The sequence below is a fragment of the Geotrypetes seraphini genome, chromosome 3 (assembly GCF_902459505.1).
Source record: "Geotrypetes seraphini chromosome 3, aGeoSer1.1, whole genome shotgun sequence".
NCBI lineage: Eukaryota > Metazoa > Chordata > Amphibia > Gymnophiona > Dermophiidae > Geotrypetes > Geotrypetes seraphini.
Window position 1 is genome coordinate 87,438,504 of NC_047086.1, and position 14,953 is coordinate 87,453,456.

Here is a 14,953-nt window from a genome sequence, read left to right on the forward strand (position 1 = left end):
CCAGAAATAGCAACTCTATGCTATGACCTGCAAAAAATGTTTACTTAGGACAATTTAATGGCTCGGGATGAAAGGCATCAACACCATGCCAAAGATTGCCATATATATTTGAACATAAACTGGCCTGAATATAAACTGAGGTAACCTTTTTATCCCCCAAAAAAGAGGAAAAAAAGGTTGACATGAATATAAACCAGGGAGGTTAATATTCAAGTACAGTGCTTTACTCTGTCCTGCTAGGCTCTTCACCCTGTGTAGCTTCAGGCTGGAGAATGAGGAAAAATCCCCAAGTAATTGTGAAGGAAGTAACTGTGAAGCCCAAAGTTGGCTCTGACTGAGCTGGAAGCTTAAAAGGAGGAGAAAACTCCCAGGTCAGAAGAAAAGATTAGGAGCCATGTCCAGGAGATGATACAGTCGTGTATTTGAAGTATTTGGCCCATCACTATTTAGCTTTTTAAAAACTTTTTTCCAAAGGCTGCTGAGCGGGCATGGTGTGCATCTATCCATCTGGGAACAAATGACCTGGCCAACAACTCCACACTTGCAGCACAGAAAGCTTTTCGGGAGCTTGGTAAGGGCGTGAAACCTTTTGTAAAGACTTTAGCTTTTTCTGAAATACTGCCTGCATATGGAAAAAGAGAGCAAAGAGTGAAAAACACAGAGGACTTTAATAGATGGCTCAGAGCCTGGTGTCATCAAGAAGGCTTCAGGTACATAGGAGGATGGGGAAATACATGGAAGGACAAGAAGCTATATTGGACTGATGGGCTACATATTACTACAGCAGGAAAAAGAAACCTTGCAGAGAAATTTAGACAATATTTTTCTAGGCATTTAAACTAGAAGGTGGGGGTGGTGTATGTACGAAGGACAATTATAGAGACCACCCCCGGCAAAAGAAAAGATGTGATAGTAGTAAAGGCTGCAACATAAGCAATATCAGCAACTCATTTCTTAGTATTGCAACGGAAAGTGAAACGACACAAAAATCCATACGAAAAAGGAGATTATCACTGAAAAAGAGCTGGAAAGCGATGATCACAAATGCTCGCAGTCTAAGCAACAAAGTTCATGATCTGCAAGCCCTGATATTAGAGGCAGATCTAGATATTGTTGCTATCACAGAGACATGGTTCAGTGAATCACATGGATGGGATGCAAACATACCGGGATATAATCTTTTTAGGAAGGACAGAGATGGTCATAAAGGTGGAGGAGTAGCTCTCTATGTAAAGATCAATATCCAAGCGACCGAAATGCAAGGGACCTGGGGAGAGGAAGAAGCGATATGGATTGCTCTGAAAAGAGAAGATGGAACTTCTATCTACGTGGTGTAGTCTACAGACCTCCGACTCAATCGAAGCAAATTGATAAGGATCTGATTGTGGATATCCAAAAGTTTGGAAGGAAAGAGGAGGTTCTGCTATTGGGAGATTTCAACCTGCCGGATGCGGACTGGAATGTTCCGTCTGCGGAATCGTAAAGAAGTAGGGAGATTGTGGATGCCTTTCAGGAGGCTCTGCTCAGACAAATGGTGACGGAACCCACAAGGGAAAAAGCGATATTGGATCTGGTCCTCACAAATGGAGAGAGTATCTCTAATGTTCGAGTGGGTGCTCACCTGGGTAGTAGCGATCATCAAACAGTTTGGTTTGATATAACGGCTAAAGTGGAGAGCGGCCGCACGATACTTAAAGTCCTAGATTTCAAACGTACGGTCTTTAATGCAATGGGAAAGTACCTGAAGAAAGAGCTGTTAGGATGGGAGGACATAAGAGAAGTGGAAAGACAGTGGTCTAAGCTGAAAGGAGTGATAAAAATGGCTACGGACCTTTATGTGAAGAAAATCAATAAAAACAAGAGAAAAAGGAAGCCGATATGGTTCTCCAACCTAGTGGCTGAGAAAATAAAGGCGAAAGAGTTGGCGTTCATGAAATATAAAAAACCCCAAGAAGAGGAGAGCAGAAAGGACTACAGGGTGAAACTGAAAGAAGCCAAGAGAGAGATACGTTTGGCGAAGGCACAGGCGGAAGAACAAATGGCTAAAAATGTAAAAAAGGGAGATAAAAATTTTTTCAGATATATTAGTGAAAGGAGGAAGATAAAAAATGGAATTGCTAGGCTGAAAGATGCTGGGAACAAATATGTGGAGAGTGATGAGGAGAAAGCAAATGTGCTAAACAAATACTTCTGTTCTGTGTTCACAGAAGAAAATCCTGGAGAAGGACCGAGATTGTCTGGCAAAGTTACACGAGAAAATGGAGTAGAATCTCCGCCATTCACGGAGGAGGGTGTTTATGAGCAACTTGAAAAACTGAAGGTGGACAAAGCGATGGGACCAGACGGGATCCATCCCAGGATACTAAGGGAGCTCAGAGAGGTTCTGGCGAATCCTATTAAAGACTTGTTCAACAAATCTCTGGAGACGGGAGTGATTCCTGGGGATTGGAGGAGAGCGGATGTGGTCCCTATTCATAAAAGTGGTCACAGGGATGAAGCAGGAAACTACAGGCCGGTGAGCCTCACTTCAGTTGTTGGAAAAATAATGGAAGTGTTGCTGAAAGAAAGGATAGTGTATTTCCTTGAATCTAATGGGTTACAGGATCCGAGGCAACATGGCTTTACAAAAGGTAAATCGTACCAAACGAACCCGATTGAATTTTTTGATTGGGTGACCAGAGAGCTGGATCGAGGACATATGCTAGATGTAATTTACTTGGATTTCAGCAAAGCCTTTGATACAGTTCCTCATAGGAGGCTGTTGAACAAACTTGAAGGGCTGAAGTTAGGACCCAAAGTGGTGAACTGGGTCAGAAACTGGCTGTCGGACAGACGCCAGAGGGTGGTGGTTAATGGAAGTCGCTCGAAGGAAGGAAAGGTGACTAGTGGAGTCCCTCAGGGTTCGGTGCTGGGGCCAATCCTGTTCAATATGTATGCAAGTGACATTGCTGAAGGGTTAGAAGGAAAAGTGTGCCTTTTTGCAGATGATACCAAGATTTGTAACAGAGTAGACACCGAAGAGGGAGTGGAAAATATGAAAAAGGATCTGCAAAAGTTAGAGGAATGGTCTAATGCCTGGCAACTAAAATTCAATGCAAAGAAATGCAGAGTAATGCATTTGGGGATTAATAATAGGAAGGAACCGTATATGCTGGGAGGAGAGAAGCTGATATGCATGGACGGGGAGAGGGACCTTGGGGTGATAGTGTCCGAAGGATCTAAAGGCAAAAAAACAGTGTGACAAGGCAGTGGCTGCTGCCAGAAGGATTCTGGGCTGTATAAAGAGAGGCGTAGTCAGTAGAAGGAAGAAGGTGTTGATGCCCCTGTACAGGTCATTGGTGAGGCCCCACTTGGAGTATTGTGTTCAGTTTTGGAGACCGTATCTGGCGAAAGACGCAAGAAGACTTGAGGCGGTCCAGAGGAGGGCGACGAAAATGATAGGAGGCTTGTGCCAGAAGACGTATGAGGAGAGACTGGAAGCCCTGAATATGTATACCCTAGAGGAAAGGAGAGACAAGGGAGATATGATTCAGACGTTCAAATACTTAAAGGGTATTAACGTAGAAAAAAATCTTTTCCAGAGAAAGGAAAATGGTAAAACCAGAGGACATAATTTGAGGTTGAGGGGTGGTAGATTCAGGGGCAATGTTAGGAAATTCTACTTTACAGAGAGGGTGGTGGATGCCTGGAATGCGCTCCCGAGAGAGGTGGTGGAGAGTAAAACTGTGACTGAGTTCAAAGAAGCGTGGGATGAACACAGAAGATTTAGAATCAGAAAATAATATTAAAGATTGAACTAGGCCAGTTACTGGGCAGACTTGTACGGTCTGTGTCTGTGTATGGCCGTTTGGAGGAGGATGGGCAGGGGAGGGCTTCAATGGCTGGGAGGGTGTAGATGGGCTGGAGTAAGTCTTAACAGAGATTTCGGCAGTTGGAACCCAAGCACAGTACCGGGTAAAGCTTTGGATTCTTGCCCAGAAATAGCTAAGAAGAAAAAAAAAAAAAATTTAAATTGAATCAGGTTGGGCAGACTGGATGGACCATTCGGGTCTTTATCTGCCGTCATCTACTATGTTACTATGTAAGGGAAGGAAGTGTCTTTGGCAGCAGGCTGGCTAGTCTACTGAAGAGGGCTTTAAACTAGAAGTGATGCGGCAGGGTGATCAAAGTCCCCGGGTGAGTATAAGCCCTCAGGTAAGTAAATCACTGAATACCTCTACACAGATGGGAAAAGGGGACAATGTCTGAAAAGCAGTATATACTAATGCTCGAAGTATGGGAAATAAGATTCTGGATCTAGAAGCTATGATAGAAGAAAAGTTAGATATAGTGGCAATCACGGAGAAGTGGTTCATGGAGAACCATGACTGGGATGTAGTTATACTTGGCTATAAACTGTTCAGGAAAGACAGGGTAAGAAAAAAAATGAGGGGGGAATAGCGTTATATTTAAAGATCATATTAAAGCCACACAACTGCAGGATCTGCGGGGCAAGGAAGAGGCACTGTGGATCAATTTGGAAAGAGGGAATGGTGAATATACTGTATTTACATTGGTGTGATATACCGGCCTCCTTCACAGACAGAAGAAGTGGACAAAGATTTAACAGTAGACATTCAGAATATATTTAAAAAAGGGGAAGTTTTAATAATAGGTGATTTTAACATGCCGGATGTCGATTGGGGCATCCCTATTTGGGGTCTTCTAGAAGTAGGGAGATCCTGGATTCTCTACAAGGTGTAGAACTGTTCCAGCAGTTGGTAATGGAACCCACATGGGAAGGGGTCATACTGGACTTAGGGCTAGATTCACTAAGCCCACCTTACCTTTCCGGTCCTTGTCCGATCCTATCCGATCGATTCACCATCATTCTCCATGCAAATGCCCCACTCCAACCCCAGAGCCTGTGGATGGTCTTGCTCTCCTGACTTCCCTCTTGCAAGCTCCAGCAGCGTCCATAGCAAGACCCCGGAGAGCTCAGGGCAGTGACAGCCTGAGGGAGGGAAGATGAGATCAGAGATGCTGCTGCAGAGTGCAAACTGCAGCGGGAATAGTTCAATCACTTCCTCCCACAGGAAATGCAGCAGCTGGTTATTGTGCACAAGCAGATACAACCCGCACCAGAGCAATATGAGCGCAGCTGCCTTAAAATCCAATACTAGCATCTGTAGAGCGCTTGAGAGGCCAGCGCGTGCTTTCCCAGATCCTGCACCAAAGCTGCCCAATATCACCTTCGTGAGCCCGTGATTTTAACTTGCGGGTTTAAAGCGGGACTGCACTGTAGCATGTTCTGGAACAGAACACGCCGTAGTGCAGCCTCACTTTAAACCTGCGGGTTAAAACCACGGGCTCGAAGGACAGCAGGGTGGCAGAGAGCAGATTTGCTCTGGAGCACCTATTGCCCAGTTCCCCTATATGTGCACCGCTTTTCTGTGCGCTGTCAGTCCATAGAGGCAGGGCGGCAGAGACGTGAGCGACTGGACCTCAGCATTTGCTTCTTTTTGATCGGCCAGCCTAGTCGGTGTTCCCGATTTGATTTAGTGAATCACTGCCTTCCTACTTTGCATGCTGTTTCACCTCATTTGCATGCGCAGATCGGATCGGAGGATGATCGGCCATGAGGTTAGGTGAACTGGGCCAGAGGAAAATCGGGTCGGTACATGATCGCACACACGATCAGTGGGCTTAATGAATCTAGCCCTTAGTGCTTACAAATGGGGAAAATGTTTCTGATGTTACAGTGGGTGATCATCTGGCATCCAGTGATCACTGCATAGTACGGTTTAATATTAAGATGGGTATAGAGAGGACTCACTCAAAAGCAAAGATTCTAGACTTTTTAAAAAACTAACTGTTCAGATGGGGGATTACGTCAAGGAATTGTCTGAATGGGAATGTCTGGAAGGAGTGGAAATGCAGTGGACAAAACTGAAAGGAGTTCAGTTCAGGACAAAACTGTAAGAGCGACAAACCTTTTTGTGAGGCAAGTAAGTAAAAGTAAGAGGAAAAGAAGGCCACTTTGGTTCTCAAAAATAGTAGCTGAGAAGGTAAGGAATGAGAGGTTAGCTTTCATAAACTACAAAAGATCACAGAAAAAGAAAGACAGGCAAAAATATCTGGAAAAGTTAAGAGAGGCTAGTTGTGTAGTCAGGAAAACAAAGATGCAAATGGAAGTAAAAATAGCTGACGTGGTGAAACAGGGAGACAAGACATTTTTTAGATATATTAGTGATAGGAAGAAGTGCAAAAGTGGCATTGTGAAACTCAAAGGTGAAGGGGAGAAAAATGGAGAAGCAGATAAAGAAAAAGCTGAATTGCTTAACAAATATTTCTGTTCTGTGTTCACAGCTGAAGTGCCAGGAGCAGTACCACAGAAGACAAACATGAATAGGGATGGAGGAGTGGTAGATCCTGATCAATTTTCAGAGGGTTATGTTCATGAGGAACTAGCTAAAATAAAAGTAGACAAAGCGATGGGTGCTGAAGGAACTTAGGGAAGTTCTGGTGGCTCCGCTGACTGACATTTTCAATGAGTTTCTAGAGTCGGGAGTGGTACCACAGGACTGGAGAAGGGCAGATGTGGTCCCTATCCACAAAAGTGGACGAAAGGAAAAAGCAGGGAATTGTAGACCAGTAAATCTGACTTCTCTGGTAAGCAAAATAATGGAAAAACTTTTAAATCAAAACAAAGAATGGTGAAGTTTCTGGAATCCTGTGGATTACAGGACCAGAGGCAACATGAATTCACTAGAGGTAGGTCTTTTCAGACAAATCTGATCAATTTCTTTGACTGGGTGACCAGAGAGAATTGGATAGAGAAAATGCGCTAGATGTGGTATATTTAGATTTTAGCAAAGTCTTTAACAGTGTTCCACAAAGACATCTAATAAATAAACTGAGTGCCCTCGGGATGGGTCCCAAAGTGATGGGCTGGGTCAAGAACTTGTTGAGTGGAAGGCGAGAGAGGGTAGTGATCAATGGGGATCGCTCTAAGGAAAGAGATGTTACCAGTGGTGTGCTTCAGGGTTCTTTTTCTTGGGCCTGTTCTTTTTAACATTTTTATAAACGATATTGCTCTAGGGCTGTCAGGTAAAATTTGCCTCTTTGCGGGTGATACCAAAATCTGCATTAGCAAAGCTTGAAGAATGGTCTGAAATTTGGCAGCTAAAATTTAATGCTAAGAAATGCAAGGGTGAAGAACTTAAGCACACGACAGAATAGCAGGACTTGGGTGTGATTGTATGTGATGATGTTATGGTGGCCAAACAGGTTGAAAAGGTGACTGCAAAAGCTAGAAGGATGCTCGGGTGAATAGGGAAAGGTATGGCGAGTTGGAAAAAGGAGGTATTGATGCTCCTGAATAAGACTCTAGTGAGACCTCATTTAGAATATTGTATGCAATTCTGGAAGTCGCACCTTCAAAATTATATAAAAAGGATGGAGTCGGTCCAGAGGAAGGCTACTAAAATGATGCATGGTCTTTGTCATAAGGCATATGGGGACAGAGTTAAAGATTTCAATCTGTATACTTTGGAAGAAAGGCGGGAGAGAGGAGATATGATAGAGATGTTTAAATACCTACATGGCATAAATGTGCATGAGTTGAGTCTCTTTCATTTGAAGGAAGCTCTGTAATGAGAGGACATAGGATGAAGTTAAGAGGTGAAAGACTCAGGAGTAATCCACGGAAATACTTTTTTACAGAAAGGGTGGAACAGAGGTGGATTTCAAGAAAGCCTGGACTAGTCACGTGGGATCTCTTAGAGAGAGGAAGAGATAATGGTAACTGTGAATGGACAGACATGATGGGCCATTTGGCCTTTATCTGCCATCATGTTTCTATGAAAAAGGAAAATAAGGAGGAAAAATTAAGTAAATATAGGAGAAGTCAGCAGCCATCTAATTATGGATTAAGCATTAAGACATCTGCTATCTTAAAGCCATTAAAATAGAACTAAAGCAGAATATAGAAGTTATGCATCTACTTGACTATGTCTAACAGCATCACATGCTTACATAAAAAGGGAAGGGATTGGGACGTATATCACCTTTTTGTAGTTTTACAACCACATTCAAAGCAGTTTACATACAGATACTTTAAGCATGTTCCCTATCTGTCCTGGTGGGCTCACAATCTATGTAATGTACCTGAGGCAGTAGAAGATTAAGTGACTTTCCCAGAGTCACAAGGAGCAGCCAGGGGTTTGAACCCACAACCTCAGGGTGCTGAGATTGTAGTTCTAATTACTACGCCACACTCTCCTCCACTCTCTAAGTTTCTAAACTCTGCACAACTCTATAGTGAAAGAAGTCCTTATCCCCTAACCCTTACAATCTTAAAATAATTCAGGGCCAAGCATTATTAAATGTTTGAGAAGATAGGTTGGACATTAAACTGCAATATACAATCAACATCTGCTCCCTCCCTATTTTAGAATCTACTTCTCTGATGCATGCCAACAAACTCCCAAGTACTCACATTCCGAGCTGCCAGAGTCATCAATATCCCTGTTGAAAATGTTAAATAATATCCTGGGTATACTCCATGCCAAATGGCAGACAGCAGGAAGGTTTGGGTGGTAGGGCTGAAGGAAGCTCGCTCATAACAGACTCTGAGAATACAAAATAATTATATAATTAAAAAGAGACATAAATCCAGAACAATGTGAGAGCCTGACACCATAAACATGAACTTCTGTAGGATCCATAATTTGCATCTGTCTTTCTTGTATAAGCAGGTACTGCTTGTACTAACATTACTAAAGCTTCTATTAGGTTTTGTTTTGCTACATGGACAACCAGAAATAGCAATTCTTTGCTAACTATGACCTGCAAAAAATGTTTTATCTTAGGATAAGTTAATGGCTCGGTGTAGAAGGAGTCAACACCATGCCAAAGATTGCCATATATATTTGAGTATAAACTTACCTGAATATAAACTGAGGTAACCTTTATATCCCCAAAAAAGGAGGAAAAAAGGTTGACGTGAATATAAACCGGGGAGGTTCTCAGGAAACTACAAAGCCATGGAATAGAGGGAGATATACTAAGATGGATAGGGAAATGGCTGGAGAACAGAAAGCAGAGAGTGGGCATAAATGGGAAGTTCTCTGACTGGGAGAAAGTGACTAGCGGTGTGCCCCAGGGCTCGGTATTTGGGTCCATCTTATTTAATATTTTCATCAATGACCTAGAAGAAGGAACATCCAGTGAAATCATCAAGTTTGCAAACGACACAAAGCTATACCGGGCAATCAGATCGCAGAAGGATAGCGAGGAACTCCAGAGTGATTTGTGTCAGGTGGAAAAATGGCAGATGAAGTTTAATGGGGAAAAGTGCAAAGTAATGCATTTAGGCAGAAAGAACAAGGAACACGAGTACAGAGTGTCAGGTGCAACTCTGGGTAAGAGCAAACAAGAAAAGGACCTGGTGTACTGAAAGATAGGACCCTGAAACCATCGGCACAATGCGCGGCAGCAGCAAAGAAAACAAATAGAATGTTAGGCATGATAAAGAAAGGAATCACGAGTAGATCGGAGAAAGTTATAATGCCGCTTTATAGAGCAATGGTCAGGCCACACTTGGAATACTGTGTCCAACATTGGTCTCCCAACCTAAAGAAGGATATAAAACTGCTGGAGAGGGTGCAGAGATGAGCAACGAAGCCAATAACTTGGAATACGAGGAACAACTTAAGAGACTGGGATTGTTCTCCCTTGAGAAAAGGAGGCTGTGAGGGGATATGATCGGGACTTTCAAAATACTGAAAGGAATCGACAAAATAGAGCAGGGAAAAAAATTATTTACAATGTCCAATGTGACACGGACAAGAGGACATGGACTGAAGCTAAGGGGGGACAAGTCCAGGACAAATATCAGGAAGTTCTGCTTCACGCAACGAGTGGTGGACACCTGGATTGCTCTCCCAGAGGAGGTTATTGCAGAATCCACCGTTATAGGATTTAAAAGCAAACTAGATGCATATCTCCTTACGAGAGGGATATGGGTGACTAAAATTATGCCAGGTGTACAACTGGCTGGACCTCCACGTGTGCAGATCGCCGGACTTGAGGAACCGAAGGTCTGATCCGGAGATGGCAGTTCTTATGTTCTTATATTCAAGTGCAGTGCCTTGCCCTGTCCCGCTAGGCTCTTCACCCTGTTTCCTCTCCCTCCCTGCTCTGCATCAAGCCCCTTCATTCACTCCCTCAAACTGCCAGCCCCCCTCCCTCCCTGCCAGGTTCTGGACCCTGTCCCCCCTCCTTATGCCTTGCAGGCTTCTGCCGGGCCTGCCATAAGACCTAGTGAATTTGGTGAGATTATCCAGACTTCAGTAGTCCATGGTGACAGTGCAGGGTGTGCTGTTATTGAACAAATTACTCATTAATATCAAGCAGGCTTCCAAATGTGTTGCAATTTAGAAAAGGTGTAAAGACAATGTTATCTTTTATCTATTGGAAGCTTCTATACCGTTACTAATGACTGGGGAGTCAATTCAGAGCGGTTTACAAAGACATCTGTAATGGATTTTAAAATACAGATTTGGATGGATTCTACTGTAATTGTTGTCAGTCTCCTAGCTGATTGGCTAGGGCACAGTTCTTCAACCGCCGGTCCGCAGAAAATTCCTGCCAGTCCGCACAGGACCGGCGAGATCAACATCTTCAATTTCCTGCCGGTCCACGCAGAACCGTCAAGATCGAGGAGCTGTAGTTCGCGCAGGGCCGGAGAGATAATGGGGAGCCTCAGACTGTGCTTTCTTCCCTCCCAGCGGCTCTCCTTACAAGCGCAGTGATTCAGGAAGGAAGCCTTGGAGCTTTTGCTGAGTCGGGCCGCCTCTGATGATGCAACTTCCGCTTTCCTCAGAGGCGGTGCGACCCAACAAAGGACCCGAGGCTGCCTTACTGAATCGCAGCGCTGGCAAGTAAGGAGAGTTACTGGGAGGGGAGAAAGCTGCTGGGCATGGTGAAAAAAAAAAGGGACAGTTGTTACTGGACCTGGAGAGGGAGGAGAGATGCTGCTGGGAGGAGAGGAGGGAAAGGAGTCTGGGAAGCTGCTGGGTAAGTGGAAAAAGGGACAGCTGCTACTGGACCTGGAGAGGGAGAAGGAGAGATGCTGCTGGGAGGGGAGGAGGGAAAGGAGTCTAGGAAGCTGCAGGGCATGGTGAAAAAAAAAGGGATAGCTGCTACTGGACCTGGAGAGGGAGAAGGAGAGATGCTGCTGGGAGGGGAGGAGGGAAAGGAGTCTGGGAAGCTGCTGGGCATGGTGAAAAAGGGATAGCTGCTACTGGACCTAGAGAGGGAGAAGGAGAGATGCTGCTGGGAGGGGAGGAGGGAAATGAGTCTGGGAAGCTGCTGGGCAAGGGGAAAAAGGGACAGCTGCTACTGGACCTGGAGAGGGAGAAGGAGAGATGCTGCTGGGAGGGGAGGAGGGAAAGGAGTCTGGGAAGCTGCTGGGCAAGGGGAAAAAGGGACAGCTGCTATTGGACCTGGAGGGAGGGAGAAGGAGAGATGCTGCTGAGAGGGGAGGAGGGAAAGGAAAGAGAGTTACTGCTGGACAGGGGCAGGAGGGAAGGAAGAAGAAAAAAGGAAGGAAAGAGCTTGCAGGGAGATTAGAGAAGGAGAAGGGGAGAGACAGGAATGAGATGGGAAGGGGGATCAGCAGAGAAATTGAGAGGGACATAGTTGCTAGATCTGGTGTAGGAGAGATAAAAATGAAGAGAGCAGTGAAGCTGGAATGAATCGTGTAAAAAGGAGAGAGGGGCATAGGCTGGATGGAAAGGGGAGGGGGGCATAGAAAGAAGACAAATACCATATGGAAGGGGGAGAGGTCAGACAGTAGATGGAAGGGGCAGATGCTGGATTGAAGAGACAGAGAGGGCAGACGCTGGAAGGAAGAGAGTGAAAAGAAGATGAAAGCAGAAACCAGAGACAACAAAAGGTAGAAACAAATCATTTTATTTCTATTTTGTGATTAGAATATATCAGATTTGAAATATATATCCTGCTAGAGCTGGTGTTAGACATAACTGTGGACTACAAAGTCCAGGCAGTGGCTTAGGGCTCTCTCTGACCAGGGGGGCAGTTGCCCTAGTTGCACTCCCCTAACCCTATTCCTGCTATGTGTGACTGTGGTATTCTGTTAGCATGATATTTCTGTGTAGAATTCTGTAATAATTTGGCTTATTCAGTTTTCTTGATAGTAGAGGGGATATATGTGAAGGGGAGGGGAGACAGGGGTTTTGTTGATCCTTGCTCTGTATTATTTGTATTTATAAAATGACAATTGTACAGAATATTGTTTCTTTTTATACTTTAATAAAATACATTCAGTATACAATCATAACTGAGGCTTGTGCGGATGGGATCAGATGGTTTGCGAGGACCGAGCTCGCGGAGACGGGGCGGAAACAGGGTTTTTAAATTTCAGTCCTAGTAGTTTGCCGGTCCACAAAATAATTTATTTTTCCCCGCCGGTCCATAGGTGTAAAAAGGTTGAAGAACACTGGGCTAGGGTACCTTGATTGTATTTGCATTATTACAGTATCATATATGTGCACTATGTTTACACAAGATTACTATTAACCATTCTAATTAAGTATGCTATATTTACACCCTTCTGAATAGGTTAACCGTTCCAATTAAGTAAACTATAATTACATGCATTCTAATTGATCTAGCAATGCGTACCTTATTCGCTCTATTTACCCTCCTCCTAGATAATTCTAGTTACTCTCATCCTAACTTATTTTAGAACTGTTACTATATTCCTCATATCTTAAACATTTCTGGAAAGATCTACTATGTGCATACATGTCATGACCAGTTCTCCTATCATGTTCCTAGTGGGAGGGAAGGAGCCTGCTATTTTCTTCTAAGTAGCTTTCTCCCTCTGTCGGCTCACAGTTTGTTGAAGCGATCTTTATCCTTTTCTTGCATTTTCCAGTGTCCTTTTCTAGCTTTCCACCACATTGGAGCCATTACAAAGAACATACTTGCCTTTGTGCTTTTGTATTTGGTGTCTTTGAAGAGACGTTTGGCTCGAGCATAGGGTGCATGGAGGAGTATGGTTATGTAGTCTGGCTGCAAGATATTGTGGTTCTGAGAAATGGATGGTTTTATATGTCAGCAATAAGATCTTGAATTTCATTGTTATTTGAGAGTATTCCTAGATATTTTAATTGGAGTATGATGCTATTTTTTAACTGTTTGTAGTAATTTTATTGTGTTTGTTTTGCTGTACCACATGCAGAACTATGGGATATAAATTTTTAAATAAATAAATAAAAATTGCCCCTATGTATCCCTTATCCACACACACACACCCTCCCCATGTCCTGTGTTGCCTCTGTGCGTCCCTATCCCTTTTCCCTCAATACCTAGAATTTCTTCTCTATCTCCTTGTCCCTCCCCCAATCATGGGGCCAGGATCTCTTCCTTCCTCTCAACTCACTCCCCTCCAAACAATTCAGTATGTCTCCCTCCTAGGTCTCCAGGGTCTCTCCCTTCTTTCATCGAACATCTTTCCTCTTTTCTTCCCCTAATCAGTCAACCAGTCAGTTTTTCTCTCTCCACCCTCTCTCTTGCCTTTCCTGCCTCCCTCCAAAACTGGTCCATCATCTATCCATTACCCTCTAGCACCTCTTCCTGCCTGTCCCTCCTTCCCTCTCCCCTCCAGCTCCAGCATTTCTTCTCCCCCTCCCCCCCCCATGGTTCCAGCACCTCTCCCTCCTGTTGGCTCCTTGTGGTCTGATGTACTCATCATGTTCGAAATGTCTTCTTATCTTGGAATACATCTGCAGCATTGTTTGTGACTAAACTACATACTACTTAAGAACAGCAATGGTTAAGAACCTCTTTACATGTACCACACAACTAGAAAATTATAGGTTCCACATGCAATTGACTTCGATACTGATCCAGAGGGAAAGACCTCAGAAGCCTGCACCATACACAGAATAATCAATTCCAGAAATGGTATCTTCAGCAGGACAGGTTCTCTATCATAGGTCATAAAACCCTCTCATGTAACCGATTACCACAAATTATTCAATGGTGTATTAAACACCTACACAATGTAATCGGTAAAAATTGAAAATAATGCACTTATCTGTTTTAACGATAAATCTTAACTAAAAACCTATTACCAGACGGGGTCCCCCGTCTGGTAAAAGGTTTTTAGTTAAGATTTATTTGTCAAAATAAAATTTGCCTGCACCGTGTACAAGTCTGCAGTTTTGGTTTGTTTGCCATAAAAAGGGAAGCAATCTCATGATAGGTTCCAAACTTTGCACAGGAACTCAGAACCAAGGGTTGTACTAATCCAAAAAAATTCAGTCCCCTGACAGGTTTTGTTAGGCTGCAGTGCCTGGACAAAGAGGCTACACATCTCCCTCATTATTTGCGGGGGATAGGGGCAGAGCCGGACCATGAATAGGGAAATACCGCGAATATCCGGCTCTGACCCACCCCCGCCTCCCGGCCTTACCTGGTGGTCTAGCGGGCTTTCGGGGCAGGAGCAATCTTCCTACGCTCCTGCCCCATGTAGATCGCCAATAGGAAATGGCTGTAGGAAGTTCCCGTCGTAGTCTCCAGAGACTACGGGAGCTCATGACAGCCATTTCCTATTGGCGATCTGCATGGGGCAGGAGCGTAGGAAGATCCCTCCTGCCCCGAAAGCCCGCTAGACCACCAGGTAAGGCCGGGATGCCGGGGAGAAGGCAAAAATGTGAGGGGGGTTTCCCCCCTCCCCCTCAAAAAAAATCACGATTATGTGAAATCGCGAGTGGGGAAACCGCAAATAGGGAGGGGGAAGTGTATTTTGTGTTATGCGGAGTGTGGCACTCCGAGGGTAACTTCCATTCAGCTGCCTGTAATTCTCAAACCAATAGAGATCCAGCCAAAAAATTTTATATGATTTAGTTTGAGACCCTAGTGGATGTCCAAGCAAAAT

At 44.2% G+C, this 14,953-nt stretch overlaps 1 protein-coding gene across 5 annotated transcripts in view; it reads right to left on the reverse strand.

The window, feature by feature from the left end:
- The window catches only part of MBOAT2 (membrane bound O-acyltransferase domain containing 2), a 216,274-nt gene that overhangs the window by 15,171 nt on the left and 186,150 nt on the right, over positions 1-14,953 (reverse strand). For all 5 annotated transcript variants that reach the window (XM_033936895.1, XM_033936897.1, XM_033936896.1 and 2 more), the window contains one exon: positions 8,480-8,612. In XM_033936895.1, the coding sequence (XP_033792786.1) occupies positions 8,480-8,612 (133 nt within the window). The remainder of the gene's footprint in view (positions 1-8,479; positions 8,613-14,953) is intronic.